At 39.6% G+C, this 20,242-nt stretch overlaps 1 protein-coding gene across 7 annotated transcripts in view; it reads left to right on the top strand.

Moving 5' to 3' along the window:
• znf408 (zinc finger protein 408) overlaps nt 1–10,003 on the top strand; it is a 44,953-nt gene extending 34,950 nt beyond the window's left edge. For 5 of the 7 annotated variants that reach the window (XM_043706256.1, XM_043706257.1, XM_043706254.1 and 2 more), the window contains 3 exons: nt 778–974; nt 2,357–3,298; nt 4,082–10,002. In XM_043706256.1, the coding sequence (XP_043562191.1) occupies nt 778–974; nt 2,357–3,298; nt 4,082–5,334 (2,392 nt within the window). In that variant the 3' untranslated portion in view covers nt 5,335–10,002. Of the gene's footprint in view, nt 1–777; nt 975–2,356; nt 3,299–4,081 lie in introns of all 7 variants that reach the window. The other 2 variants (XM_043706252.1, XM_043706253.1) reach the window with 1 other exon arrangement.
• Nucleotides 10,004–20,242: the final 10,239 nt, after the last annotated feature.

Genomic DNA, 20,242 nt, shown 5'->3' with positions numbered 1-20,242 from the left:
GCTGCTCAGTGAAGTGATAGAGCAAACTTTTATTTCAAACATTTTTAACTTAACTAGCCCACCTATGCATTGTGCATTGGAAATAATTTCTTTTGAGAGAGAGTGCAAGGATAAACAACTTAAGATGCATGGAGCTTGTAAGATAAAATCAACCTGAGGAAGTCCTGAAATGGTCAAATTGACTGTTTGTCACTCCTGACGCTTGTTTGTGACCATCTGGTCATCTTTTGAATACCATCATTTTAGTATTTTAATATACTTTTTAATAATTCAAATTTAAAAAGAGACTTCAGTACCTTTTTTGTAAACTGATGATTTATTCTTTTCTGCTGATTTACTCTCTCCAATCTACATGTTTCACCGTAAACAAATCTCAAATGGATTACATATGAACTAATTCTAGATGATGTCAAAGGTTCAGATGTATTAGAGGATACTGGAGAATTAGCATAGTCTGAATCTACTCGGAAGGTTCAGAAGGTGTTATAAACTGTGAAATTACTTTGATATTTTATTATAAAATGCCTTGTTTCTCTTCAGACCACATTCCTCTGTCCCTTCTCACCCCTGCCTCACCCTTCCTGCACTTCAAAGATGTCTCTATGCTTCTGCTTTGCGTAAGAATGAGAGTAGTGTGGGTATTTAAAATCAAATATTACACATTACTAAATAGTTCAGTAATCGAAGCTGTGAGTTGTTCAAATGGGCAACTGTTAGTGTCTACAGAAACCTGGCGTTAATTAAAGTTTGCTGATAAACTTGATTTTTTTTTCTCAGATATGCAAACAAGGCGAAAACAAAAGAAGAAAGCAATGCAGTCATTTTCCAGTTTTATGGAAAAATCTACTACAGGGTTTCTAAAACTATTGAACTGGGTCAAGAACTTCTATTATGGCCAGAGGAGAATCAAGTTCAAGTCACGTGTGAAGTAAAAGATTCACATACGGATAAGGAGACAGTCAAAGTTCACACTGGTAAATGTGATATGCAATCTGTTTTCAAACTTTGTTGTAAAAACCATGCATGATGGTTTCCGTAATTCAACAAAGAGGGAGTTCATTTTGTTTCTGAAGTTCCACTTGGATACAATGTGGAATTATCATTCATATTTCCATGTGGATGCTGCTATTTTGAATTAAAGCTTACTGTGAGGTGGATACTGGTGTTGTTTACTTTGGAGTACTTCTACAGGGACTGGCCCATGTGACTGTATACATGCTGCATTGAACCATAGTGTGTGGTTCATTCACTCCTTGTCAATTGAACATGCTGTCTGTTTCCACCACTCTTCTGGTCATTGAGTTGCAGTGTTCCTCCATTCCCTGTAGATAGAATAAATTCTCTGTTTCTGCCACTCCCAGTAAATAAGAAGAAGTTTTGTTTTTGGTTCCCCTCTAGATAGGACACAGTCTCCGGTTCAACCACTCTTAGTAAGTAAATCTCAGTCTCTGGTTTTGCCTTTTTTTTTCAAGGATTAAATAATGGGGACTGGTTGCTTAAATTTGGGCTTATTTGATTGAGTTCAGAAGTTAGAGGAATAATTCATCTGCGGTGTTTAAAAATGATGGCAGGATTCAATTCGGCCAACATAAAGAACCATTTCTTCTAGTGGAGGATTCCAGAGCATAATATTAAAACTAGAGCCAGATGAATCAGCATGGAAGTCAGGAGCTGGTCAAAATCTGGAACTCTGTCCTGAAAAAGAAACCTTGGTTACTGGGTCAGTTGTAACTTTCAAGACTGGTATCAATACATTCTTGATGGATAAAAGTTATCAAGGGATATGGATCAAAAATCGTTAATGGAGCTGATGTACAGAATAGTCATGATTTGATTTAATTGACTGGATAGGGGTGGAGGGGTTAATGCCTATACTTATACTTGTATTCCATTCCTGCTAGAAAGGAAACCGTCTCTTCCTCAGCCATGTAGAATAATACCTTTTGGTATCATCAAACCCAGCAGATGAATGTTCAATGTCTACTTTTAAAACTCATATCTTTGCTATGTGAACCCATGAATGGAGATGTTCAGATATGGTCAATTAATCTTCAAGATATTCAGCTTATACAAATGTGTTCTGACAGTGTCTCTAGGCACTATTTTAAGAAATGACTGTCACTAAGAACAAGTTAACATAAAACAGCTGATTTCAGCTTCACACATTGTGTTGTGTATCAATACTTGAGTATACTTCCACTTTAACTATTAATTATGCTTAGATAATAGCTTCAGTCTAGAGTTACTGTGGAGACGTTTGTTACTTTATAACCTTTTGCTTGAGTTAGCTAGGTGATCTCCGATCATTACATTCTGCCATGTTTGTATGTTGAATGCTGTGACTCTTCGTTAACAGATGTCCTGAATGAAGAGTCCAAGGATAGTACATCTGACATGCCAACTGAATCGCCTCTGTCTATGCCATTATGCACCAAGTCACCAATAGCTGAAAAACAGCCAGGGACCAAGAACATAGTGAAAACAGATCAGCCAGTAAAGAGATCACAGCGGCTTCAGATCAAACATAAAGCAAAGAACACATCATCAGAGAACAGAGTGAGCTGGGTTGCTTTGAGACGACAATCAAAATTAAATGGGGCCACTAATGGTGAAAACTTGCAGCTCCCAGCCCCTCTCTCCAAACAGGGTAATAATACTAAGAAACAGCATGACCCTGGAAATGACAAATTGATACAAGATATTGAAGAAATTAAGTCCAAAAGACAGAAGAAAATTAATCAGCGTGGACTTGGTGAGAGGACCTTGAGGTCATCAACGTGTAGCAAGGCCCTTGGACTCTATGCAGCTGGGAAAGTTCAAACGGTACAAACTGGACTCCATTCACAATTGCTGAACCAGCAGCTACCAAAACAAGGCAAGGAAAAGAAAACAATATTGAGAGACAAACAGGAAAATCTTGAAGCAAAAGAGAAATGTTGCACTCAAAACACCGAAGCTAAATCTCCAGGGAGTCATGGAGCAAAAGAGAAATCTGATGGTGATTTGGTCACACCACACCAAGAGGTAGAGGGGCTCAAGCTTCCTGCTGAAAATGGAGAACCGCATCGAGCTGTTGGCAAACGTAAGCCAAAGACTAAATCTGGGAGCAGGCGAAAGTTCTGCAGGCGTGACAGTTCCCAGATCGACCCCAGTGAGAGGAGGTACAGGTGTGACGACTGTGGAAAGGGTTTCATCCAGTTGTGCCATCTGAAGAAGCATCGGTTCACTCATACTGGACACAAACCTTACCTGTGCACTGAATGCGGGAAGAGCTACAGCTCTGAGGAGAGTTTCAGAGGTAAATGGAAGGGGCTACCCGAAATTACTGTGGTAATTTTCAACCAGATAGGAGTTAAACTCTGGACTTTTTTTTTAATGCATTGTCATTCTCTGTGTTATCTGTTATGGTAGACCAGTGAACTTTATGAAGGAAAAGCAAGGGAATGCTTCTAGTTTTACATAGGAAAGTATTATCTATTGATGCTGACTGAAACTATTTTAAAAATACTTCTTTGTGCATTTCAGTGTCGTATTGTAATTAATTTTATGTCAAATGAGATGATGTACAGAATTCACCAAGGATATTATTTCATAAGCAGCCATTTGGATTTGCTTGAGTCGAATCCAGCAATCCTTTTGCATGACTGACACCTTTCCATCTGAATCAGGCTGGTAGTCTTATATCCTTTGTGAACAGCAGGTAGCATGTATTTCTCACAGGTTACATGGTGAGCGGCACAGCTCACTGTAAAATGTATCAGCACTTTGGCATAGTTGATGTAGCCATGACATGAACACATACCATGCCCCAAAGAAGATTTTTCCCACCATTGTAGAGCTTAAGCAGCACCTACTGCACCTCCCAATGTGCTGCAGCACTATATTTCCCCGCAGAAGGTAATGAATCAGTTAAAGGAAAATTGAGGGCTAAAGTAAACCAAAGTCATGCTCCTATTTCCTTAGGTAAGATACATTAATCACAACAGTTGTGACCAAGAAATGACTGACATGCATGTTTTGCTAGATTTTTCTGCACTGTCTGCTTGTTTTTTATTTGTTAACCGCCTTTTTGTTTGAAAAGCCCACCAGATGCTACACAGAGGCGAGCGGCCATTCAAATGTCAACAGTGCGACAAGGCCTACGCATTGAAGCGGGATCTCCGAGAACATGAGCGGGTGCATTCAGGGGAACGCCCGTTCGTATGCAATGAATGTGGAAAGGCATTTGCCAGGCCTCCATCCCTCCGGATTCACAAGAAGCTCCACCGCCTGAAGGCCATGAACCTCGGTAACCCAAAAGCCTGCCGCTGCAGTGTGTGCGACAAGGAACTGGCCAACCCAGGCTCACTGAAGAACCACATGAGGCTACACACAGGTGAAAAACCATTCACTTGCACATACTGTGGCAAAGCCTTCAGGCAGATTGGCAATCTTCGGGGCCACCAACGAATCCACACGGGGGAGAAACCGTATAAATGTGAAGACTGCGGAGAGTTCTTCTCTCAGTTGCCTGAGTTGCGGAGGCACCGGATTTCTCACACTGGGGAGGTTTATCTCTGTACAATATGTGGAAAAACATTGAGAGATCCACACACATTCAGAGCACACGAGCGCCTGCATACAGGTGAGAGACCCTTTAAGTGTAATGAATGTGGGAAGGCATATACCCTTGCTACTAAGCTTCGCAGGCACCAGAGAATCCATTTGACCGAGAAACCATTTAAATGTGATGTATGTGGAAAGGGGTACACCATGACCCAAAGCTTAAAGAGGCACAGGGCGACCCACAAGAAAAATGATACACAGAGTTTAGGAGAAGTTGCAGAAGCTATTGCCTCTTTGGAAAAAGAAAGCCCCGAAGGCAAAACTATTGCTTTGACAGCAAAGCAGGTTAAGAAGGACGGCTTAAGTACCGTCAACCAAGAGACTGTTGATTCGAGTGGAAATGAAAGTGTTGTTTTAAACCTTTATGTGCACACCTTTGAAATGGTGGAAGTCCCAAATACAGAACACAAGGAGAATGCAATGCCAAGTTCTGAAAACCAGAACTCTGGTGAATCCACTGTTACATTCCAGCAAGTGAATAGCACTGAAGGAGTGGATGGTGACCCCTCTCAAGATGTTGTTGCACAGGCTTTGGTAGGAAGTCAGCAACCTTTCAATGAAGATATAATAGAAATAATTATTCCGGACACTGAGGATTATGGAGAACGAGTTACTACTAGAGGTGTTGTTGTAGAGCAGGAGAAATTGGCCAACAATGCTGTGGTTATTGAGGAGGATATTGGATTTAATACTGTTGCTGAGATTATAGAGATATCAACTGGCAGTTGAACTCCAATACCATTGTCTTTGTTAGTGTATCTGACTTTGTATTAAAATGCATTTGTGAATATGGAATGTTACATTTTTAGATCAATTTCACAGCGTATGACTCGTTTGTTTGCCTAAAACTACCCATGTCTGGATAGACATGACAGTGAAGATCCTGGAAGTTGTATCTTTGCACTCAACTCCCATTAATCACTTTGCAAGTGAAACTACTCATACTTTTTTTTTTAAAATGATTTATAAAACACTTTTTTTTTCTAATGGATTTCCTTAAAATTCATTTTAAAAGTTAAGCATTGTACTTAATAATGAGCATGCAAAAGAACAGATTCGGAATGGTGTTAGTAGGGTTTATCAAAACTATACCATTCCTCTTCAATTTCTTTGCGTAGTTATAAATGTTAAGTGAATAGCCAAGAGTGTAAAAGCAAAATGTTGCAAAACAATCACAAGTAGCTAACTTAGCCGAATGAGGCCAGCTGTCAGGGCAAATGCAAGGTCAAATACCAAAGCGAGCAATAATTCACACTGCATCAGAAAAAAGTGGGTACTAATTGATTGGTAAATGGATTCTGATCCATATGGAATGTCCCAGGAAAGAAGTGACCCCATGCATTTTGTAAAGGTGCAAGACCCAGACATGTTTTTGTTTACAGAGGTTATGCCGTCTAAATGTATGATCTTTTAGAAATGCAAATGAACTGCATTGCAAGCCCAACTGATAAACTACATGAGTTGTTAGTGTAATTTTTCTTATGCCTGATTATTGAGTCATGTTAGCAAGTTGTAGACTAACATTTAATGTAGGACCCGCTTTCTGAGTTTTGTAACTCAGTTTTGTAAAGGCAGTATCCTGTTGGTGGAGATACTGCTTGTGCAATGTTAATTGATGCTAAGTGCAAGTCATAAAACTTTCAACATCATGTCTCCTTACTTCAGCTATAATCAAGTTCTGTACTACCAAGCAATTAAGTAGCTGATTGTTAAATATAATAAATGCTGGAGTTATTCCCTGGTTATGACCTAAAAATAGTTGGTCTGCACTTGTATCAGATGTGTCATAATTTGTTAACAATTCAGTGTGAAAATCATTGTTGTTTGCAAGGTATGTGTGGATTGGTCATCTGTTTCTTCCATGACACTGACAAAACCTGGGTGACTACAACTCCAAATGTACTCCACAATGTAGATTTGTGGAAATGTGCTGCTGAAATGATTCCAAAATGAGTCCAGTAACAACTATCAGTTAATTTAAATTAATACTACCACTTGATTGGAGAAGACGCTGAATGATCATCACAGGCTGAGCGTTCCAATCCCAACAAGGCAGTTTGCAAATTTTGAAATTGGGTCAAATGTTATGGAAATAAAAACATGGTATCAATAAAAGAGACAACATTGTTATAAAAATCCATTAGTTCGCTCATCTTCTAGAAAACAAAAACCTATATTTGGCTGCAGGCCCATGACAATGGATGACTTTCTTAACTGTCCTCTGAAGTGGCAGAGTGAAAGGTGGTTTGTACCGGACCATTTGTAGTGTTCCAGAGGGTCTGGCCATCACTTAAGATAACTAAGACCAGTAAATGCCAGCTGTGCAAGTGACATTCACATCCCCAGAATTATCTTTGTTAAAGGTTATCTTGAGGTTATTAGTTGCTCATTAGAGATACCAATATTTTTTTGAAATACTGAGGCATAATCATGTCAGAACATTAAAACAATGGCGCGGAAACAGGAATGATTGAAATTACTTTCCATGCTGTCTAGAAATTAAGATGCAATATATCCTAATTGAAACACACAGCACTCTTTTCACCACTGTGTTTCTTTGCACTGATATGGCTATATATATCAAAAATAATTATCAAATAAAAAGGAACTTGAATCGGGTGTTGCAATACAAGTCTTTTGGAACTCCTGATGGGTGAACAAAATATGATAGCTAATTATTATTGAGCGCTTGGTCAGACCTCTGAAAATTCAGTGTTTTTTATTATATTTTGTGTCATTGAAAGATTTAGCAACAGAGCTCAGAATTCTGGTTTCTGTCAGAATTTCCTAATGTGACAACCCAACAACTGATAGCTGTCACACACAATTGGTTAGTTACAGAGAGAAGCAGTATTGACAGAGGAATTCATTCATCTCCAGCCCACAGCACCACAAGTACCCCACAGCTCAGGCAAGATGACATATCCTACCAGACAGAACAGAGATTGAACCCCGTGCTGTAGGTGGCACCAGTTTGATCCAAATTGGTTGTTCAGTCAACTTACTCCATAAGGAGTCTGAGATCTAATGAGAACATGTACTTTAATTTGCATGTCGTGTTCAGGAGTTATGGTCAAGGCTCTAATTTAATTTCCATCATATGGCTGACCAGGAATCTCTTCCTCTTATCTACAGCCTACCATTGGCACATGTTAGAAGGTTTTATAGATGGGTATGGAACCTGTTTGGCCCCATTATGAACCCATTCTTTGACCACCAAGTCTTGAAATGTGACTAAGTCCTCCAAAAGCAGGGATGTCACCATTGTGTGAGCAGATCTGGGGGATCATTAGGGCTATCAAATCTGTGCTAATGCTTTGTGCACATGACCTGACCTAATTCCAATCTACTGATCATTCCTTTTACCTTTTTAAAGGATTTTCCTTTGTGAAAAAGTCTATATTCTAACTGCCCTCTATAAAGATTGGTTTTCTAAACTCCTATTTAATTTTATTCTTTATGATTTCAAAAGATGTTCTTTTTGTTACAGTCCAGTAAAAATAAGCTATCAACGTTTGCCTAATAATAACCCTTCTTAATCTTGAAGCACTCTGGCATGTCAATACTCCGATCCAAGAGAACAGTTTAAAGTCTTCCCATTACTGTAACCCTTCATCCCCCAGTAACATTCAAGTGAATTTGTTCTGTTGATTTTCCTTTAATGTGATTCGTAAAACTATTCATTACCTTCCCAACTGTGTCCCAATTTTTTGAACTAATTCAAATTTACTTAATTGCTTTTGCATTCCATGCCTGTAGGCACTATCCATGTGAATAAATTTGCCTTTTTTATTACATTAGTTGGTTCTGCTATAACTCATGTTTCTTCAAAATGGATTGGTTTAATGCGATTGAAGAATTAATGACCGTCATTTGTACAACGCAAACTTTCCTGACCTGTATCGGTTATAATGTGATTCCAGCCCCACTGGTTTAAATGGCGCGACTATTGCATGATTTTCTAATAAACGAGATTTCACAAGAATGGAACTATCGCGTTATATCAGAATCAACTGTATTGATTTGTTCTTCCACCTTTTCACCTGTTCCTTTTATTTGTAAAAATTCTTGTATTTCAGAAGTACTTTCTTATTCTCCTCATTCCCTCAGGCTCATTAATTTCTCCAAGTGCTTACTCATTTCATTCTTTATTTTAAGTCCAATAGTTTATAAGGTGAGCTGTTCCACTCAATAGTTTCCCAGCTTGAATTGGCCCTCCCTTCAGGTGGTGGAAGGAGGCACTTGTCAACCTCCAGTTCTTCGGTAGAGTTTTGAAGAAAATCCAGTGAGAGGCTCCTGTCAATCTGAAGCAGGTTGTTCAGTAATAATTCACATGGTATAATTCTACATGTTGTAAAGGATATTTTGGCTTATGAGGGAACATGGCATGAATCTATCGGAATTCTACCTGGGCTCCATGGTTAAGCTACAGAAAAAGATTATGTAAAGATATTTCCCATTATTGACAGTGCTTTTCAGACTGAAGGATATGAACAGCAAGCATGAGTGCACCACATCTGCAAAATTCCATTCAAGCCATCCTGTCTTAGAACTATATCACCATTCCTTCAGTCATTGGGTCAAAGTCCTGGAATTTCTTGACAGATGGTATTTCCAATCTTGAATCACTGCAACAAATTCTAGCCTAGTCAAAGATGTCCACATCCTTTGAGTGAATGAGGTTATCTAGTGATTTGACCAAAGTTTTCAAGATAGTGAGGGGAACGTATAGGAGAAATTACATCTGGTTTGGAAATCTAGGACAGTGATTTTAAAGCAGTGTGATACACATTTTCAAAAATATATATTAAGAGGTCTGAAGGTAAGACAATGAGATAACAATTAAGGTTTTAATTGTTTTTAACATATACATATGTGTTACTCAGTTGTCAGTAAGTGGGTGCAAGGATGTTTTTGACAGAGGGAGTTCAGATCGCGGCATTTCTGAGAAAGTTAGGTGGTCTACAGGCTTAGGAGAAAAAGCTAGATATTTTAATGATGCATTACTGCCATTAGTATGGAGCTGCAACACCACAGCTTCTCCAGGTAAGATTTTCCTTTTGCTTTTCCTATGTAAATTCTAGGTTGCCCCAGCTTTGTGAATATGCTATGATTTTGCACACATCAGCCACACTGAAACTTCAACTTATAAAGAAATAGCTACTAGTATCTCAGGTAAGCTCTTTCCTTCACAGCAATAAAAATGTTTTTTTCAATCCACCCTATGATCATCATCATGGTATATTATCTGAACTCATACTTTCTCTCCCCATGTTATCTTCCATTACATGCACTAGCCTAACCACATTAAGTTAATTATAGCCTCTGTACTGGCTAATTTTAGTGAGCTAGGGGCCTCTCTAGCCCGAGGCACAGACAGACATTTCTGTGGCCAGCAGTGAAAAATCAGAGTGGTGTATTGCTTCCCTGGTGCCAGAACCAAGGATGTCTCGGAGAGGGTGCAGAATATTCTCAAGAGGGAGAGGGGCCCAGCAGGAGGTCATTGTACACATTGAAACCAACGACATAGGAAGGGAAAAGGTTGAGATTCTGAAGGGAGAATATAGGGAGTTAGGCAGGAATTTAAAAAGGAGATCCTCAAGAGTAGTAATAGCTGGATTACTCCCAGTGCTACAAGCTAGTGAGGGCAGGAATAGGAGGACAGGGTAGATGAATGCATAGCTGAGGAGCTGGTGTATGGGAGAAGGATTCACATTTTTGAATCTTTGGAATCTCTTCTGGGGTAGAAGTGACCTGTACAAGAAGGACGGATTGCACCTAAATTGGAAGGGGACTAATATACTGTCAGGGAGATTTCCCAGAGCAGCTCGGGAGGATTTAAACTAATACGGTCAGGGTGGGGTGGACTCGCAGATAATGAGAAAAGAGATCAATCTGGGACCGGTACAGTTGAGAAAAGAAGCGAGTCAAACAATCAGGACAGGCAGGGACAAAGTAGGACTGATAAATTAAATTGCATTTGTTTCAATGCAAGGGGCCTAACAGGGAAGGCAGATGAACTCAAGGCATGGTGAGGAACATGGGACTGGGATATCATAGCAATTACAGAAACATGGCTCAAGGATGGACAGGACTGGCAGCTTAATGTTCCGGGATACAAATGCCACAGGAAGGACTGAAAGGGAGGCAAGAGAGGAGAGGGAGTGGCGTTTTTCATCAGGGATGTCATTACAGCTGTGCTGAGGGAGGATATTCCCGGGAATACATTCAGGGAAGTTATTTGGGTGGAACTGAGAAATAAGAAAGAGATTATCACCTTTTTGGGATTGTATTATAGACCCCCCAATAGTCAGAGGGAAATTGAGAAACAAACTTGTAAAGAGATCTCCGTTATCTGTAAGAACAATAGGGTGGTTGCGGGAGGAGATTTTAACTTCCCAAACATAGACTGGGACTGCCATAGTATTAAGGGTTTAGATGGAGAGGAATTTGTTAAGCATGTACAAGAAAACTTTCCAATTCAGTATGTGGATGTACCTACTAGAGAAGGTGCAAAACTTGACCAACTCTTGGGAAATAAGGCAGGGCAGGTGACTGAATTGTCAGTGGGAGAGCACTTTGTGGCCAGAGACCATAATTTTATTAATTTTAAAATAGTGATGGAGAAAGATAAACCAGATCTGAAAGTTGAAGTGCTAAATTGGAGAAAGGCCAATTTTGACGGTATTAGGCAAGAACTTTCAAAAGTTGATTGGGGGTAGATGTTTATTGTACAGATAAAGGGACAGCTGGAAAATAGGAAGCCTTCAGAAATGAGATAATCAGAATGCAGAGACCCTGTTAGGGTGAAAGGAAAGGCTGGTAGATGTAGAGAATGCTGGATGACTAAAGAAATTGAAGGTTTGGTTAAGAAAAACAAGGAAGCATATGTCAGGACAGGATAGATCAAGTGAATCCTTAGAAGAGTTTAAAGGCAGTAGGAGTATACTTAAGAGGGAAATCAGGAGGGCAAAAAGGGGACATGAGATAGCTTTGGCAAATAGAATCAAGGAGAATCCAAAGGGTTTTTACAGATACATTAAAGACAAAAGGGTAACTAGGGAGAGAATACAGCCCCTCAAAGATCAGCAAGGTGGCCTTTGCGTGGAACCGCAGGAAATGGGGGAGATACTAAATGAGTATTTTGTAGCAGTTTTTACTGTGGAAAAGGACATGGAAGATATGGAATGGTGACATCTTGAAAAATGTCCATATTACAGAGGAGGAGGTACTAGGTGTCTTGCAACGCATAAACGTGGATAAATCCCCAGGACCTGATCAGGTGTTACGTAGAACTCTGTGGGAAGCTAGGGAAGTGATTCCTGGGGGTCTTGCTGAGATATTTGTATCATTGATAAGTCACAGGTGAGGTGCCGGAAGACCAGAGTTTGGCTAATGTGGTGCCACTATTTAAGAAAGCTGGTAAAGACAAGCCAGGAAATGGAAGACCAGTGAGCTGACATCGGTGGTGGGCAAGCTGTTGGAGGGAACCCTGAGGAACAGGATGTACATGTGTTTGAAAAGACAAGGATTGATTAGAGATGGCTTTGTGCGTGGGAAATCATGTCTCACAAACTTGCTTGAGTTTTTTGAAGTAACAAAGAGGATTGATGAGGGCAGAACAGTAGACGTGATCTATATGGACTTCGTTAAAAATCACACAACACCAGGTTATAGTCCAACAGGTTTAAATGGAAGCACACTCGCTTTCGGAGCAACGCTCCTTCATCAGGTGATTGTCAATATATGGACTTCAGTAAGGTGTTCAACAAGGTTCCCCATGGAAGACTGGTTAGCAAGGTTAGATCTCACGGAATACAAGGAGAACTAGCCATTTGAATACATAATTGGCTCAAAGGTAGAAGACAGAGGGAGTTGTTTTTCAGATTGGAGTCCTGTGACCAGTGAAGTGCCACAAGGTTCAGTGCTTGGTCCACTACTTTTCGTCATTTATATAAATGATTTGGATGTGAGCTTCAGAAGTATAGTTAGTAAGTTTGCAGATGACACCAAAATTGGAGGTATATTGGACAGCAAAGAAGGTTACCTCAGATTACAAGGGATCTCGATCAGATGAGCCAATGGACTGAGGAGTGGCAGATGGAGTTAAATTTCGATAAATGTGAGGTGCTGCATTTTGGGAAAACAAATCTTAGCAGGACTTATACACTTAATGGTAAGGTCCTCAGGAGTGTTGCTGAACAAAGAGACCTTGGCTTGCAGGTTTGTAGCTCCTTGAAAGTGGAGTTACAGGTAGATAGGACAGTGAAGAAGGCATTTGGTATGCTTTCCTTTATTGGTCAGAGTATTGAGTACAGGAGTTGGGAGGTCATGTTGCAGCTGTACAGATCATTGGTTAGGCCACTTTTGGAATATTGTGTGCAATTCTGGTCTCCTTCCTATTGGAAAGATGTTGTGAAACTTGAAAGGGTTCAGAAAAGATTTACAAAGCTCTTGCCCGGGTTGGAGGATTTGAGCTATAGGGAGAGGTTGAACATGCTAGGGCTGTTTTCACTGGAGCACCGAAGGCTGAGGAGTGACCTTATTGAGGTTTATAAAATGAAGAGGGGCATGGATAGGGTAAATAGACAAGGTGTTTTCCCTGGGGTGGGGGAGTCCAGAACTACAGGGAATAGGTTTAGGGTGAGAGGGGAAAGATATAAAAGAGATTTAAGGGGCAACATTTTCATGCAGAGGGTGGTACGTGTGTGGAATGGGCTGCCATAGGAAGTGTTGGAGGCTGGTACAATGCAACATTTAAAAAGCATCTGGATGGGTGTATGAAGAAAAAGGGTTTAGAGGGATATGGGCTGGGTGCTGGCAGGTGGGACTAGATTGGATTGGGATATCTGGTTGGCATGGACGAGTTGGACTGAAGGGTCTGTTTCTATGCTGTACATCTCTCTGACTGAGTATGAATTCCATTTAACCATCTTACACCAAATCAAAATTAAACAGAAAGCTGTGGCACCATATATGAGTGAACATAGACATTTTCTTGTGAGTAGAAAACAAAATAACAGGGACTAGTATATTCAGCTAGGGGAGGTTAAAGTGAACCAAGTGATTAGTTTATCATAGGTTGTTTTAAAGACATTGCTGCTTTATCTGAGAGTAACTGTTTTGGTGGAATATCTTGATTTGCATTTTTTTATTTTGAACTACAAATAAGATCATTCCTATATTTGTTTCAATGGAATTCTCTATATTTACAAAAGTTTTTTCATGGATCAATGGTATTGTTCCACACGAGCATTTTATGATAATATATATGAAGAGCACCTTCAGGTGTAATGTCCTATGCCCATTAAAATTAAGGTATTTTATGTGAAATTGTTTATATTATAATACTCCAAGCTATTATACAAGATCAGTAGAAATGCTCGTGCGAAATAATGCCTTCACTCATTTTTTTTATAACTGATGTGTACATTCTTTCTTGTTCCAAGTCCTCAAAAAGAAAGAAAATTAAGAATTTCTTGTTTCACATGAAATTAAACAAGCAAACGTTATTCAACAACACTGACTGGATTTCCAAATTGGTATGCATAGCTGATATATTTGCAACCAAGGTTTCAAAAATAAATTGTTTGTTTGGGAAAAAAACAGAATTGGTGAGGGGTTACGTAACGTTTCACTGATTTGCAGAATTAGCAGTGGACACCATATGTGACATCTGTAATAATCTGTATAAGCTTGAGACCAAATATAATGAATATTTTCCACCTGAAAATGATCCTCAAATTGGATTTTTGTAGGCGATAGATCTAGTCACTCTGACAATGAAATATACAAGATGTCACTTTCAGTGTTAGAGGTGGACAGTCTCAAAAAGATTAGCAAGCGATCTGACAGTGAAAGATTTAGTCAAGAATCTACCTTTGGATACTTTCTGGCTTCAAGTGAAGACAGAATATGTATAACTTAGTGAAAAATGATTATAAAATTACTACCTTTTTCTTTGTGAACAAGCATTGTCTGTCATGGCAACTATAAAAGTGAAGCAAATAAGTCATTTTTAACTCAGAGCAGCTCTTTGTGATGTTATTTCAAGTATCACCCCTAGAACTGACATACGTGCTAATGAAATGCAGCCAAATACATTAGCTTCTCACTAATGATTAATGATCTAATTTTGTTTTAAAATTTTGCAATAAGATTTATTCTCAGCAAAATCATTACAAATTTTAATGTACAATTATTATTTTAATGTACTTAAAAATGTCAATGATTGTATAATATTAAAATTCATTTGCAGGTAAAAATGCAATTTTTAGAAAAATGTGGGTGATTGTATTTATCTTGGTGGAACAGGGTTTTTGACAAAATAATGGGTAGCATGCAAATGCAAAAGCCTGAAAACCATTGTAGGTACCTCTTGAAAGGTTAGGTCTTCAGATAAGAGTCCAAGTGTTGGTGATAGTATATTGCAAGGATACAGAACTCACCAATGGGCAGGAAACAGCGAGTGGGGATAAGAGATTCTTTTACAGGTTGGTGACCTCCTCTCCGACCTATCACCTTCTCCCTCACCTTCATCTACCTATTGCATTCCCAGCTCCCTTCCCCCCCAGCCCCACCCTCACTCCCCTCCCACTTATCTCTCAGCCCCCTGGCCCACAAGCCTCATTGCTGACGAAGGGCTTTAATCCAAAACGTCAATTCTCCTGCTCCTCGAAAGCTGCCTGACCTGCTGTGCTTTTCCAGCACCGCACTCTTGACTCAGAATTAGGCAGTGGCAATTTAAGACTGGGATGGGGACGATTTTCATCTCTGAGGGTTGTGTGTCTTTGGAACTCATTGACAAGAGAGCCATGGGGGTAGGGTCCTTGTGTATTCTGAAATAGATAGATTCTTGATTAGACAGGGAATTAAGGGTTATGGGGAAGGGCAGGAAAGTGGACATTAGAAATGTCAGTACAGCCATGACCCTATTGAATGGTAGAGCAGAATCAACAGGCTGAATAGACTACCACTGTTCCTATTTTTATGGTCTTACAGTCTTATGGTTGATGTAGGATAAAGGATATGATTTAATAAAATGAGAGATTTTTGAGTGGAATTAGGAAACAATGTATATAGCCTCTATTCTATGAATTCTACACATGCAGTGAGGTGCAAGTTTGGAACCATCAAATAGCAATTAATGCTGGATCAGTTATTAATTTTAAAACGGAGATTAATATATTCCTGTTGATCAAAGTACTGAGCAGTATGAGGCAAGGGGATGTAGATCTTGGTTGTGGATCAGCCATGACCTCCTAATATGGCAGAAAAAGAATAGAATTGAGGAATTAAAAGACCTATTTCTGTTCTCGTCTCCCATTATGTTCCTAGGGTGTAAAACCTCATTCCCCAAATCAAAATGTAAATTCACTAGCAAAGTATAAACTTGGAAAGATGATGAATGCCACTTCAGTCCAACAAATTTTGTGAGCAACTAGACTCATTTGAAATTCGAGGTTGTGTACAGTTAGCTAGGAATCTTGCTGAACCACCATCTGGTGGCTTTAAGCCCAGCCGTATCTACTCTATTTACACAGTTATGTGTAGATCAGGGATAGATTACTGTGCCAGCATCATTTTATTCAATACATGCTCTATTTACTAGCATGGTGGTGCTTTTAAACAGGAAGGATCTACACATTTGAAAACTGATCCAGGTAAATGCTGCAGGATTGATTAGCAGGACCATCACATTTAAAATCAGTATTGTGCTGATATTAATTGTCTAGATTGGTACAGGGAGCTTTTAAAATCATTCAAATCAGGGAGGTAGAAGAATCCCAAATGGGGAATGCAATGGTAGAAAACTCAAACCGCAGAAAATATCAGACAAATTACCCACAGATATTAAGAAGCTTGAGGTGATGTGCAATGATTCTGGAGTAGAGTGGTGCTGGAAAAGCACAGCAGTTCAGGCAGCATCCGAGGAGCAGGAAAAAGGTAGCAAAGTGTACAATGGGTGGATGGGGTGGGGTGAAGGTGATAGGTCAGAGAGAAGGGTGGAATGGATAGGTGGAAAAGAAGATAGGCCAGTAGGACAGGTCATGGGGACGGTGCTGAGCTGGAAGTTTGGAACTGGGGTGAGGTGGGAGAAGGGGAAATGAGGAAACTGGTGAAGTCCACATTGATGCCCTGGGGTTGAAGTGTTCCGAAGCGGAAGATGAGGCGTTCTTCCTCCAGGCATCGGGTGGTGAGGGATCGGCGGTGGAGGCGGCCCAGGACCTCCATGTCCGCAGCTGAGTGTGAGGGGAGTTGAAATGTTGGGCCACAGGGCGGTGTGGTTGATTGGTGCGGGTGTCCCATGTGTTGAGTGAATCCTGCAAGTTTTGTCTGTGCAATTTCCGTACAAGAACAAAATATGCTCAGGAGTATATGCTCTTTTGAAAGAGACTTAGCTGACTGTAAATTATCGGATAATTAGGTTCCAAGAACTGTCTATGTCATCTAGACTGCCACATGAAAAACTAGGGAGCAAAGGGTAAATAGCTCATTTCAGTGAGATTGAATTTCAATTATTTTGTTTGGCAGTTTAGAGTACTGGGAATTCGTGCACAATAAAAGGAATAGACAAGACTCTCTCTGAATGGAACAGTTTTCTATTTGGCAGAATAGAAATTGCTGTTGAATTGCAGAATAGTGTTACCATGTGTTATACAGTTGGAAAGGACAGAATGGTGATGACAAGTATAAACTTGTAAAGTTGTGGATGAGACAACACTGCAAGGACAGATTTTATTTGAAATATAAGCAGGAAAATATAACTTGGATTATTGCTTTTTTTTAAATAACTCAGAAGTGAAACTGGTGTTCCTTTGTCGGAACTGTATTTGATACTTCTGAGGTACAACATTATCAGCTGTACTGAAAAAAAAAGGCCCATCAACAGGTTTTGGATCGATTTAAATATGGTTCAACACAGACCTCCAAAAAGCCTATAATCAATCCTCTCTTTGTTGAAAAGTTTTGAGAACTGCAAAAAAAAAGGAAGAAAACTTTTAATTCAAGATCTAACACCAACTAACCAGCTATCAAATTGAGGATTACCACAGTCAACACCATGCTATCATCACCAAAAATGAAAAAGAAAACTGAGAGAAATATCATCTCATTCATCCTCTTTGGCTTGGACTTTGATTGACAAATATTGTACCTATAATATTCCTAAAAAAAGCTTTCTGTCTCATTGGTTTGACTGTGTTATGTCTAAATAAATATGTGTTCAGATTTAAAAAGGAGGTACACTAAGTTAGGGTCATAGAATCCGTCAGCACAGAGACAGGCCCTTTAGCCAAAACTGGTCCATGCCAACCGAAATGTCCTTCCATGTTAACCTCATTTCCCTGCACTTGGCCCATATCCTTCCAAACCTTTCCTATCCATGTATTTTCCAAATGCCTTTTAAATGTTATTAATGTACCCACCTCAACCACTTCCATTAGCAGCCCATTTCTTAGTTAAGTTACCCATCTGTTAGAGGATAATTTTTAAAAGATTTTGGTTTTCTCATTCATTGATGAAAATAGGTATGAGTTTCTTTCACATGATGGTCACAATCAGGCATTGACCATCTAGAGATTAAACTGGTCATATTTCACATTTGCGTTGACTTCTAGACTAGTGGGGCTTGATTTGCAGTGCACTATTCCCACCACTGTTGTCATGACAAAACTGATCGCAACTGTTTTTTTAAAAATTAATTTGTATATTCAACAGGAGTATGCCGGCTGGGCCGGCATTTATTGCCATTTAGTTGGTCTCAAATAAGGTGGTGGCAAGCTGCTTCTTGAACCATTCCAGACCATGTGCGGTCAGTAGACCCACTCAAGCTCTACACTATCCAACGCAAAACATCTCACTTGAACAGTACCTCATTCGGTATTCACTCCCTCTGCCACTGGCACATAGTTTGCACCATCTTTTGGATGCAATACAGTTACACCAAGGCTCTTTCAATAGCACCTTCCAAATTTTTACCAGCTTGAAGAATTAGGGCAGCAAACACTAGGAAACATGAGAACCTGCAAGCTTCTCTCCAAGCCACGTGGTATACTTCTTTGGAACTATATTGTTATTCTTTCACAAATCACCAGATCAAAATCTTGAAATCTCTCTCTAATAGGACTGTGGGTCAACCTCCACCCCACCCCAAAGGACTACAGCAGTTCAAGAAGATGACCTACCACCACTTTCTGAAAGGCATTTACTGGAGGGCGACTTGAGTGCTGGCCCAGCCAAGGATGTTAATATCCCAATCAAAAAATAAAAATTATTCCCTTTAGCATACAAAGTCCCTTCATCATCTTACATTCTGGGATAAGGGAAAATTGTCTCCATTCAATGCCAATCTCATGCAGGATCGATACAAGAGTAACATTGTACCAAATTTCTATGGAATTCACTTGCCCTTCCAAAGACACTATTCAGTCTCCATTCAGAAGGTCCTCACAGATAGAACTTACATTTCTACTTGTACCTTTCAAGCTATCAATATACACCAAACTACTCTGCAGCCAACTAAATGCTTTTGAAACGTAGACCTTGTTTCAGATGTTACCTATGACAGAACTGTTGCCAAGGGCACTAAGAAGAACTGCCACACTGGTTCTCAAATGGGGCCATAGGATCATTTTATGTGTATTCAAGAGGCCAGACTCATTGGTCACCCATTTAAGATGAGATGTTGCACTGACAGTTCCATGTATGCTGCATTGAAGTGTGAGCTTAGATTTCTGTGCTCAAGTCAGAGCTATCAATTAAGCCATGGGTGATAATAATGATCATTAGTAATTCAGTATTGGATTAAGGTTGTGTTAAAATCACATCCAAGACTGCACATTGTATGAAATGTGTTGGCATGCCAAACAAAACTTTAGTTTGTTTTTAAAAGCACAATATATTGTTTCTCATATCGTCCGTTCTTGTCCTCTCCAACAAGCCTGGCAAATGGATAGAATAATACTGCCCAAAAGAAGGCTATATGCCCATCATATAGCCAGTGAAAAGATAGACTATCCAAAAAGTTTCATTCCTTCTACTATTTTCCCCACAGTCCTCCAAACTTCTCTTTTTCAAAGTTTACCCTTTTGAAAGTCACTACTGAATCCACTTCCACCATCGTTTCAGCCCATACATTCTAGATCATAATTTGCTGCTTTAAAATAAAATCTCCATCTTCCCAGCAATTGTTTTTGCCAGTTCTTGAAATTTAATGGCATTTATTATTACACTTCACACATACATCAGAAGAAGATAAACTGTCAGTTTCTTAGACTAATGTCTCGGGAAGCATGCTGGCTGCTAGGCAACTAACACCTCATTCCAACATAACACTCTCCAAGCCTACTACCTGTGGATAGCAGCAGCTCAGTTTCAGAAGATGCTGGGTTGATCTATGGAGTTCAGCAAGTGTCCCATCTGCATTCTTCAGAAGAACATAAACAATAAATCACACAGCATGGAGATGTGCAACCTCAATGAAGAGAGAACTTTAGACAAGATGCTGTGGTTCAGTGGAAAGCTACAGTGGCCAGTGAAGAGGGAGGGTGGAAGACACAAAGAAAATTCTGAAGAATTTTAAACCAAAAGCTTCAAAATTAAAATTAATTTAAAAAAAAAAATTCTTTACATGCCA

This window comes from Chiloscyllium plagiosum, chromosome 16 (genome assembly GCF_004010195.1).
Source record: "Chiloscyllium plagiosum isolate BGI_BamShark_2017 chromosome 16, ASM401019v2, whole genome shotgun sequence".
In the NCBI taxonomy this organism is placed as follows: Eukaryota; Metazoa; Chordata; class Chondrichthyes; order Orectolobiformes; family Hemiscylliidae; genus Chiloscyllium; species Chiloscyllium plagiosum.
The sequence above is the reverse complement of the archived record's forward strand: the minus strand, read 5'-3'. Positions and strand labels throughout refer to the sequence as shown.